General features: G+C 60.3%; 1 protein-coding gene across 16 annotated transcripts in view; it reads right to left on the bottom strand.

Moving 5' to 3' along the window:
• Positions 1-928: 928 nt before the first annotated feature.
• Positions 929-11,311, bottom strand: part of FBRSL1 (fibrosin like 1) — a 98,644-nt gene continuing 88,261 nt past the window's right edge. For 10 of the 16 annotated variants that reach the window (XM_034934903.4, XM_034934908.4, XM_034934902.4 and 7 more), the window contains 5 exons: positions 9,207-9,339; positions 4,596-4,799; positions 4,288-4,371; positions 3,846-4,050; positions 929-3,138 (listed from right to left, as the gene is read on the bottom strand). In XM_034934903.4, the coding sequence (XP_034790794.2) occupies positions 2,331-3,138; positions 3,846-4,050; positions 4,288-4,371; positions 4,596-4,799; positions 9,207-9,339 (1,434 nt within the window). In that variant the 3' untranslated portion in view covers positions 929-2,330. The remainder of the gene's footprint in view (positions 3,139-3,845; positions 4,051-4,287; positions 4,372-4,595; positions 4,800-9,206; positions 9,340-11,311) is intronic. The other 6 variants (XM_034934905.4, XM_063593236.1, XM_034934910.4 and 3 more) reach the window with 3 other exon arrangements.

Below are 11,311 nucleotides of genomic sequence, written 5' to 3'. Positions count from 1 at the left end.
GACTCCTTGCTGGGCGCGCGGTGGGCCCACGACTCCTTGCTGGGCGCGCGGTGGGCCCACGACTCCTTGCTGGGCGCACGGTGCGGTGGGCCCACGACTCCTTGCTGGGCGCGCGGTGGGTCCACGACTCCTTGCTGGGCGCGCGGTGGGCCCACGACTCCTTGCTGGGCGTGCGGTGGGCCCACGACTCCTTGCTGGGCGCGCGGTGGGCCCACGAGGCCTCCTTCTTAGGTTGCAGCCCTGGGGCCCCTTAGGAGTGAATTGGCAGGGACAGGGTGGGGGTGATGCTCAGGTCAAGGCCAGGTGTGCACCTGGAGCTTTCCTGACCATCACTCAAGGCAGGTGGGCCTGGCGCTCACTGCACTGGAGGGTGGGGGCTGCCACCTCTGCACCTGGCTCCTGCCCTCTGAGCTCCTGTTCCTTCAGACACAGCCAGGGCAAAACCAATCCCACAAGTCCCTGCGGGGCCAGAACTCTCTGGCACAAAGGCGGGAACTAAGAGCACCTTCTATGCAGAAAACCCCGTGGATGTGAGGGAAGGCGGCCAGCGGGGTCGCTGGGGCTGGGACAACGGGGGGGCTGCGTGACACCCCCAAGAACGAAGGAGCACAATGGGGCATCCGGCAGAGCCAGGAGCTGGGGTTTCCACCGGGAGAGGTGGCACTGGGGGAGGGGGCTGGGCAGAGCCGGGGTGGCAGCAGGGCTGGGAAGCTGGGACCTGCTGTGCTTCACTTCCGGGGCGATGGCACCGGACAGCGTGGGGCTGCCGAGGCACCCAGCATCCCAAGGTGCTGCAGGAGGGACGCACGGCTGTAGGGGTCAGCCTGGGTGAGCCTGGCCCCCCAAGGTGCTGCAGGAGGGACGCATGGCTGCAGGGGTCAGCCTGGGTGAGCCTGGCCCCCCAACACCACAGAACACGCGACCACAGTTTCATCCAAATCAAGGCTGTATTTATCGTCACTGATTGACATGGGAACAGAATATTTAAAACAAACAGGGTCCACCGTGGAAATGTGGCTGAAACACAGAACTGAGCAAAGCAAGTGGCTCGACGGCTGACCCCGAAGGCTGGGAAGCCCGGCAGGGACACAGCCCAGACGTCGGGGAACACAAAAGGCCGCAAGGGGGGCAGGGCATGGGGGGGCTCATGTGGGTGAGGGCAAAACCCAAACTGAGAGGAGGCCAGGCCAAGGGCCTGGGAGGCGACGACCACACCGAGGTGACGCTGATGCCTCAGGCGGAAGAAAACACACAGCAGTGATTTTGTGTGTGTGTGTGTGTGTGTGTAATCAGCCTTTAGACTCTTGCACTTCTATACCTCCACCGATCTGGTCTACAGATTCCGAGAACACTGCACCATCCACACAAACGTCCACAGAATCGCCCTTGCGGCTGGAGCCGGCCAGTCCTGAAGCCCTCAGGAGCCGCCCAGGAGTGCTGTTCTGCTGGCCCAGGGGCTCTGCTGGGGGGACCCAACCCCTCCACGGACCCAGGGGCTGGGAGGTCGCTGGCGGAACCTTCCTCCCCCAACCAGCAGAGTGGCCGGGAAGCGCTTGCATAGTTGAAGGAAAGTTGCTGCCATTAAACTTCTGATAATGTTTACAGCCGGCAGCGCCTGGGTTTTTGTGACCACGTTAGACAAACAACCAGAGGGATTTCTGGAAACGGTTTTTATAAAGTCTATCTAGATTAAGAATTTAGTAACGTCATATATTTATATCAACAGACTATTTACACGTTTCGTTTGCTTTTAAAAAAACAAACCAAAAAAGAAATTACACTTCTGCATAATAAGGCAAAAAAACAAAGTTTTGTACATTATTATTTTAATATAATCTGTAACTTCGGTTCCAAGTACCAAGGGGGGGCCAGGGCTGGCCTGAGTGGGGGCCTCACAGTGCGCTGGACAAAGTGACCGGTTTTTCTCCATAAATAAGACAAAGAAACCCTGGGGATCTGGAGAAGGATCTGAGGCCATTAAACTGCAAATCCCAACCGAAAACGAAGAAGCAAAAGTTTCTTTTTTGGTTCTTTTAAACGTCTAAAGAGCATAAAATTAAGAAAAATACAAATCCATTACAAACACTTCTCATCTGTGGGGGGAAAAGGTACAAACGCGATTTTTTTTTTCCCCCAACAGCCGAATCCCAAACTCGGAAAACAAAAGATCACCCTCAGAAAAGCCGACACCCAAGTCCCCGCCTCCGCAGGCTGCGGGTGGAGAGGCGGCGCCGCCCCAGGATCGGCGGGAGCTGTGCTTGAGTTCTAGGAACTGATGGAGAATCGGACAGCGGTGCGCTCCGCTCGGAGAGGCGTCTGCGGCCCCGGGGCTACCGCGCCTCCACCTCCGGGGGATTTCGGGACGGGGAGTAGTCGCGCGCCTCGCCCGGCCCGAGGCCCCCCAGAGGAGTAGTCCGGCTCCGCGGCGGCCCGGGGGGCGTGGGGGGCCCGGCCGCGGTCACCAGGGGGGGCGGTGCGCCGAGGGCGGCGGCGGCGGGCGGGGTCCGCGCCAGGAGCCCATTGTGCAGCGCGGCGGGCGCGAGGCGCGGGAAGTGCAGGGCTCCCAGCGAGGGCAGCAGCGCGCCATCCAAGGCGGGGGCGGCGGGCGGCAGGTGCGGGGCCCGCGCGCGCTCCAGCTCCCCCCGCAGGCGCTCGGGGCTGTAGCCGTGGGGCTCGCGGTCGCGGTAGGGGCGCTCCGGGGGCTCCAAGAGGGCGGCGGAGCCCGGGGCGGGGGCGGCAGCGGGGAAGGCGCGACGTGGCAGCTCCAGGCCGCGGAAAGGCTCCCACGCGAAGCCCGGCGCGCCCAGGCGCTCGCGGCCCAGGCCGAGCTGCAGGGGCGCGGGGTGCAGGCCGCCCCCCGGGGGCTCGGAGGCCTCGTCCTCCCCGCGCTCCTCCTTGACCTTCACGTCTCCAGGGGCCGCCTTGCTGTGGGGCGGGGATGCGCGCGCGGGCATCTTGGCGGCCTCCTCCTTGGCCGGGGAGCGGCTCTCCTTGACCCGAGGTTCGGCCTCGCGCTCCGCGGGGGCCCCGGACCGGCCCAGCTCGCTCTGGGCCCGGAGCAGGAGGCCGCTGACGGGGTGGCCAGCGGGGGTGGCGGGCGAGGCCCGGCTCAGCAGGCGCGTCTTCTCCGGGAGGTCCCTGGGGGCGGCAGGGCGGACCCGTCACTCCCGAGACCTCCGTCCTGCCGCGCGGCGCAGCCCCGGGATGTTCCCATTGCTTGTCGGGGCCTCCAGTTTCTGGGTGGCCGGTGACCCCTCAGCACCCACAGCTCCCGCACCCCCACAGGCTCCCAAAACCTACGCGTCCTCTCCCCGCTGGGCGGCCTGGAAACCTTGGCCGGGAGACGGAAGCGGGACGAGCCGCCAGCAGCGACTTCAGCTCCCCACGGGCCCCTCCCTGTTAGGACAGGGGGGCCTCCCGGCAGCCGCACCCCCGAACTCCTCCCTCAAACTCCGTGGGTCAGGGCGCGGCCACCTGGCGGTCTCCCGGATGGCAGGTGTGGGTGCCTGTGGTGGGGTCTCCACCCTCCTCATCCTTCCCAGCCCCAGGGCCCAGCCTTCACTCCCCACCGCAGGGAGGAGTCGCCGGGGAGCAGAGCTTTGGCCCCCGTACCCCGGGGCTCAGCACAGAGCTGGACAGAGTGTGAGTGGGCAGCAGTGGGGCGAGGAGGGTGAGAGGGAATGGGGGAGGGGGAACGGGGAAGTGGAACAGGGGGAGGGGGAACGGTGAGGGAGAGGAAACGGGGAGAAGAGGGAATAGGGGGAGGGGGAACCGGGGATGACGGGAGGGGAGAAAGAACGGGGTAGGGGTGTGTGGTGGGGATACGGAACAAGAGGGCCACTCACCGTTCCTGCTCCTCCTTGCCAGTGTCCGGCTCTCGGTCATGGTTGGTCAGGGCTGACACCCGCTCCGCGTCCACGGACTTGGGCCACGGGGGCGGAGCCGGGAAGGAGGGCGGTGCCCGGTGCAGTCGGTTCCAGGCCTCATGGGGGCTGGGCAGGCTGTGCACGGAGGAGCCCTCCTTGGGGGCAAAGATGCTGCCACCGGGAGCTGGGGGCAGAGGCCAGGGAGCATGAGGTTGGGTCTGTCTGCTCCCCAGCCACTCCCCAGGAGAACCCGGTAGGGGTTTTAGAAGGGTCCCAGGCTGACACTGAGAAGGGGGTGCCCCAAGGAGGCCCAGCCCAGAGAGGAGGGAGGTCAGCCAGGCATCGGGGTTCCTGCAGAGGACACAGGCATGGGGGAGGGGCGCGGGCATCGGGGGAGGGGGGCACAGGCTGGGTCACTCACCCAGTGCATGGCTGCCCAGGCCCCCAAAGGCGTGGCTGCTCAGGCTGCCCAGGCCCCCAAAGGTGCTCGGTCTGCTGAAAGGGTCTGTGGGGGCAACCGCGGGACCCAGAGGTCTGTGAGGCGTGGGCTGCGGCTCCCACCTGGCCCAGTGGGGGCTGCTGTAGAGGCTTTGGGCCTGGTGGGTACTGCCTGCATGACCCAAGGGGCTCCCTGGGGCTCGGGGCCACCTTCCCGCCCACCTAATTCCCCCGCCACAAGGCTGCTGAGGAACCAGCCAGGCTGCGTGGGCTGAATTCAGAGACACCCACCTGTCAGGGGGCCAGTGGGCAGGAAGCTGCCAGGATGGGCTGAGGGTCCAAATGGGTTGGAGGCAGGATGGGCGGCACCTGGGGGGGGCAGCCAGGTTTGACAGAAGCCAGGAGAGAGCACCAGGGCCTCCCATCTGCAGCTCTGTTCACAGGGAGCACCCCAATTTCCTCTGTGAACCTTCACCTCCCATTCTCTCGCATGCCCTGAGGGGTGAAGCGTGTCCAGTCAGAGTAAGAGGTGGAATCTACCCCACAATTCGGAGGAGGTTTGACTTGGAGCCGCAGTGGCAGCCATCCTGGGACCCCAAGGGGGGCAGGGAGGGAGGTGCTGAGTGCGATGCAACCCTCGGAGCAAAGGGGCTGCAACTTGGGCAGAGACAAAGTCCAAGTAACATGCACCTTGATCGGACCACTCCTGAAGCCTTTATCTCAGAGCTTTCACCTGGGAGCTGATAGATGGTCCTCACTTCTTAATGTGGTGCTGGGCCTCAGGCCTGGATGGACACGGTTCTGTCTTGGAGGCTGCACATGGCAGCCCCTTGTGGCATTCCTGGGCACAGGCCCAGCCCACAGCACCATGTCAACATCAGCCCTGGTCCCCCAGCAACCCTTGGAGAGCAACCGTGTGGGGCCCGGGCCCGGGCCCTGGCCCTGGGAGGGGCTGCTGCAGGGGATTCAGTGCTGTTGGTCAGGGGCCGTCCTGCACATGGGTCCAGAGGGCAGGTTTCTGGTAAAGACCAGCAGGGCGTCATCTTTAGGTTACTCTGACTCCCTCCCAGCCCTAATCTTAGGGACCTCAAAGATGGGGTGCTCATGCCTCCCATGTAGGACGCGGCAAGTTGTATTCAGAGCTTCTGGTCTCCACTGAGCTCTGGCATGAAAGCTGATGCCACTCTTCTCTTCTAAACTAGAGAGGAAGACAGCCCGCCCCACGCTACGCAAACACAGCTTGCCAAAGCGTGTGCAGGAGGAGATGGAGAGTACACTGCCTCAAATGCCTGCACTGGGAGAGGCTGAGGAATTAATATTCTCAACCACCAGATCAAGCTAGACAGGGCCAGAAAAGTGAGCGACACACAGGGAAACACACACAGAGAAGGCAGCGAGGTCAGAGCTGCTCCTTTAAAAATACTGGTGAAATTGGCCGGGCGCAGTGGCTCACGCCTGTAATCTCAGCACTTTGGGAGGCCGAGGCGGGAGGATCATCTGAGGTCAGGAGTTTGAGACCAGCCTGGCCAACATGGTGGAACCATGTCTCTACTAAAAATACAAAAATTAGCCAGGTGTAATGGCGCCTGCCTGTAATCCCAGCCACTTGGGAGGCTGAGGCAGGAGAATCGCTTGAACCCGGGAGGTGGAGGTTGCGGTGAGCCAAGCTCGCACCACTGCACTCCAGCCTGGCGACACAGCAAGACTTCGTCTCAAAATAAATAAATTAAAATAAAATACTGGTGAAATGGACAAACTTCTGGTGAGATTAATGAAGGAAAAAAGACGACACAGCCAAGCAACATTAAGAATTGCCAGGGCCTGCGGAGTTCAGGCGTGACGGATGGACACCGACAGCTACGGAGCCTGCCCCAAATCAACTTACTGGAAACACTCGCGTTACTGAAACCGATGCCAGAAGAAACAGCTTGAGGAATACCACACCCAGTGGAGAAAAAAAATCAGTACTTGGAACCTGAACTGCGAGCCTCCAAGCCTTGAAGGCAGTGAGGATCAGACCTCACAAGAGCTCTTCCAGAGAGCAGAAAAAAGGAAAGCGCCTTAACTCACTGAAGACGGCAAAGAGCCCTCATGACAAAACCTGCCAGGTGCAGCACAGGAAACTAAAGGCCAGGCTTACTCAGGAAACTCATCTGCAACAAAGCGCTGGAACAGTGGCTCCAGAAACGTACCGACAGTTTATACAAGGGGGCAAACCATCCACTCCTAGATATGACTTTCTACACAGAAAAGGTAAAGGAATTGACGGACAAATGTCTTTGCATTCGTAAGAATTTAGCAGGATTGCTAGTTACAGCATCAAGAGATGGCATACAAATCTTCAAAACAGATATGCACTTCTGTTTTCTAGCAACAGCTTAAGAATGTAACTTACAAATTCCAATCATAATATTAGTAAAATATAAAGCATCTATGAGTAATTCTACTAATACCTAAATAAATGAGATACACCATGATCAGGGATAGGAAAATGATACCGGAGATGACGTACGAATCCCTCTTAGGTCGATGTACCCCTTTAACCCAACTCCAGTGAAAGCTGGAACCTAACAGGCAGATCGAAAGTTTATATGGAAGAGAGAAAAGAGCAACGAGGAATCATCCTGCCCCCTGCCAGCAAGATATCAAGACCTGCCAAGGAGATGGAGGAGGAGGCAGCACTGGCCCCAAGGACTGAGGGGGCCCAGCCTCGCAGGACAAATGGCAGAGCACCGAGGGACAGCCACCAGGTATCCAGAGGAGGGAAGGGGAGGTGGGGGAGGAGCAGGGTCGGTGGGGCGGGCCGTGTGGAGGGCCCAGAACTGGGCGCCACACTGAGCAGGTGTCCCAGGGGCTTGAGCCAGGATGTGGACAGCCAGAAACTGCAGCCTGGACTTCTGCTTTCTGAGAAAGCCAGACTACTGGGATGCTCCATGGCCCAGAGGCCACCATGCTTGTGAAGCCAGCCTCATGTGGCTGCTGGGCACGCCCATTACCCTTATGTGGACAGGGCTCTGCCTTCACACGTCCACATGCAACGTGCCATCAAATGCTCATGAACATGGAAGAGACCAAACACGGTGAGGGGAGAGTGAGGGGGGCTGCAGCGGGGGTTGGGAGCTCTGAGGAAGGGACAGGCCTCAAGGACCTGGTGGCTGGGAAAGGTTCCAGCAGCAGGACAACTGGGCAACGCAGTGCCCACGTGTGTGCCTGTGCCTGTGTGTACGTGTGCCTGTACATGTGTGTATGTACGTGTGCATGCAGCTGACCCCGGAACAACATCGGTTTGAACTGTGCGGGTCCACTTAGACACAGATTTTCTCCCATCCCTGCCACCTGAGACAGCAGGACCGGCCCCTCCTCCTCCTCAGCCCACTCCGTGTGAGGACGAGGATGAAGACCTTTAGGATGATTCACTTCCACACAGCGAATGGCAAATATCTTTTCTCTATGATTTTTTTTTTGTGTGTGTGTGTGTGTGTGTGTGTGAGACAGGGTCTTGCTCTGTTGCCCAGGCTGGAGAGCAGTGGTGCAATCACGGCTCACTGCAACCTTGACCTCCTGGGCTCAAGCGACCCTCCTGCCTCAGCCTCCTGAGGAGCTGGGACCACGGGCGTGCGCCACCACGCCTGGTCACGGTCTGCCTCATAAGGTTTTCTTTTCTCTAGTGGACTTCATTGTAAGAATACAGTCCATCATACATGTGACACACAAAACAGGTGTTCAGCAACTGTTTATGCTATCGTAAGGATTCCTGTCAACAGTAGGCTAAGTTTCGGGGGAGTCAAAAGTTATACCTGGATTTTCAACTGTGTGGTGGGGAGTGCCCCAGCCTCCGTGTGGTTCAAGGGTCAGCTGTATGTGGGTGCTCATGCTTCATGTGTGCGTACACGCGTGGATGTGGATGTGTAACTGTAACTGTGTATGTGTAGAAAGGCGTGCACCATGCAGGCTGAGACACCGTCTTTGGAAAGGTCTGTGCACACAGCTGGCCCTCAGCCAGCCTCTAGGCACCCAGACTGTGTCCATCCCACACTGTGGGTTGAACTTTGAGCCCACTTTCCTCCTGGGGGCCTGTGCCAGGCAGTGGTGCCTACAGATCAGCACCCCAGAGTCTTCGTGCCTCTGCGTGCCTGGAGGATGACACTCGGGTGTGGTCACGTTGTGTTGCTGGGGGAGGGGTGACCCGGGGGAGGGGGTGACTCGGGGGAGTGGGTGACTCCAAAGGGCAGGGAGGCCCTCGCTGCTCCCGGCAGATCCCGCCCTGGGCCGTGCCACTGAGGACAGTACAGGCCAAGTCCTGGAACCCTTCCTAGGAAACCACCGCAGCCGGTCCGGTCCTGGGACCCCGGGAGCAGCCATGCACGTGAGGAAGGGGCACTGGGGTGTGGGCCCAGCCTGGCCTCAGGAGCAGCTTCCTACTGTTCAGCGAGAGGCCAAACTCCTCCTGGGAAAGCGGGGGCTGGGAGACAGAAAGGGGCAGCCTCTCGTGGGCCTGGGTCCCTGCCATTCCTTTGCCTCTGGTGGGGCCAGAACAGGGAGCCCCAGGGAGGAGGGGTGGCCAGGACCAGCCGCCTCAGAGCCGTGTGGCGTGGGCTGAAGGCCCCCCAGGACACACTGGGCAGGACTTGGTGGGGAGGAGCAGCAGCCCCAGGCCCAGGTCCACCCTGGGGAGGCTGGTGGGGAGGACAGGACAGGAGAGGTGAGGAGAGGAGAGGTGAGGGGTGGGGTGAGGTGAGGGAGTTGCCAGGCTTTGACCTGAATAAGTGGTGAGCATCAAGAAGCAAAGGCTGGTACTGCGGTCCAGAGAGCGCTCTCACTCCTGGCACAGGAAGGCAGGCTCAGCTGGGCACGAGCGGGAGGTTTCTGTGCCCCCCACCCGGCCCCTGACTCCAGTCTCACCTGTGCTGGGGAAGAGGGGCCGGGCCAGGCCCTGTGGGTAGTGGAAGCCTGCAAACACGCCCGGGGCGGGGGGTCTGCCGAACAGGTCCAGCTTCGCACCCACCTCCAGCTTGTGGGGGTCCAGCTGCATCTCCTGGGAGGACAGAACGGGTGAGGGCCGCCTGCCCGGGGACTGGCCCTGAACACAGGGAGCCCAGGCCTGAGGGGCCACAGGGACTGGGTGTGAGCCAGTCCAGAAAGGGGAGCAGGTGGGATGGATTTCAAGGGTGTATTCTCTACTCAGGATGACGGAAATGTTACACATGATCAGCAAAAAAGCTGAATGGGAGAGCTCACGTCCTCTAAACTGTGGTACGTACTTGGCACATGGCAGCTGGGATGCTACGCTGTCATGGAAAATAACTTACTTTTTTTGTATTTAGATTCTTTTAAAAGTTAAGGCCAGGCACGGTGGCTCACGCCTGTAATCCCAGCACTTTGGGAGGCTGATACGGGCGGATCACCTGAGGTCAGGAGTTCGAGACCAGCCTGGCCAACATGGCGAAACCCCGTCTTTACTAAAAATACAAAAATTAGCTGGGCGCAGTGGCGGGTGCCTGTAATCCCAGCTGCTCAGGAGGCTGAGACAGGAGAATCACTTGAAGCCGGGAGGTGGAGGTTACAGTGAGCCGAGATCACGCCACTGCACTCTAGCCTGGGTGACAGAGCGAGACTCTATCTCAAGAAAAAAAAAAAAACTGAAAAAGCATGCTTACGTGCCCAAGTTGTTCCAAATATGCTGAAAAGTTTCTCAGTGACTGAATTTGGTATCAGTTTTCAAAGTTAAATGTGTTAAAAATTATATGAAACTACAACATGTGCTGCTCACCTGCACTGGCCACACTTCAGGTGCCCACGCTGCCAGGCGGCTGTGGGAGGCAGGGCCAGGCTTGGGCGGAGACTGGGGATGCCCATGCCCTCCCATGGGAGCAGAGGGGCCCAGAGCCAGGAGGGGTGTAGCCAAGCAAGACCCCACAGTCCTGGTGACTGCGCTGCCTCCGCCTGTCCTGCCTCTGACCCGCACTCAGGCTGGCCTGGGCCGGCCCCTCCTGGTCCCTGCAGTGTGCTCTGGCACTGGGGTGGTTTCACTGGCCATGATGATGCTGGGGTACTCTGGCACTACGTGGGGGCAGGCGTGAGGGCTGGGCAGACCCTGTGTGCGCCCTCTCCCTGGACCGCCGGCCTCTTGCAGGATCTGCCCTCCTCTGTGGAGCAACCACGCCCCGAGTTCCAAGGACAAAACCAGGAGTGATGAGGTCTCCCGACTCTGCCGTGGACGGCCCCCCACCGGGAGCACCTGATTCCTCTGCTGTGTGTCCAGAAGTTCCACCCAGACATGCAAGTATAAAGACATGCAGCATTCTGGCCGGGCACAGTGGCTCACGCCTGTAATCCCAGCACTTTGGGAGGCCGAGGTGGGTGGATCATGAGGCCAAGAGATTGAGACCATCCTGGCCAACATGGTGAAACCCCGTCTCTACAAAAAATACAAAAAATTAGCCGGGTGTGGTGACGGTCACCTGTAGTCCCAGCTACTCGGGAGGCTGAGGTAGGAGAATGGTGTGAACCCAGGAGGCGGAGCTTGCAGTGAGCCGAGATCGCGCCACTGCACTCCAGCCTGGGCGACACAGCGAGACTCCGTCTCAAAAAAAAAGAAAGACATACAGCATTCTGCTCTGAGTCCCGTCCCAAAGGACATTTAGGACAATGATTTTTCAGAGTTGTGTGCGGAGGTGACGTGTGTCATCAGGACAGCGCAGGGACAGCAGAGGTGCAGGGTCCCACGGGGCTGAGGCCACAGTCCCCCTGTCCTGGCCTCCCAGGACCCTCTCCCGCTCCCGCGGCTCCTAGCCTGGTGGGACCTGCACCGAGCTGCCCGCGGGGCTCCCGCCTTCCTCAGCCTTCCCAGGTGCACATCAGTTGTGAGCGCTCACGGTCCCCCTGGGTCACTGCTGAAGACCGAAGAACACAGCAGACACTCAACCACTGTGGGGAGTGGGGGCGGCAGAGGACCCCAGAGGCACCCCAGTGACGTGGGGAGCTGGCGCGGCACCCCGTGCCCCTGC

Source organism: Pan paniscus, chromosome 10 (genome assembly GCF_029289425.2).
Source record: "Pan paniscus chromosome 10, NHGRI_mPanPan1-v2.0_pri, whole genome shotgun sequence".
In the NCBI taxonomy this organism is placed as follows: domain Eukaryota; kingdom Metazoa; phylum Chordata; class Mammalia; order Primates; family Hominidae; genus Pan; species Pan paniscus.
Note: the sequence above shows the minus strand (reverse complement) of the source record. Positions and strands in the feature narration are given on the sequence as shown.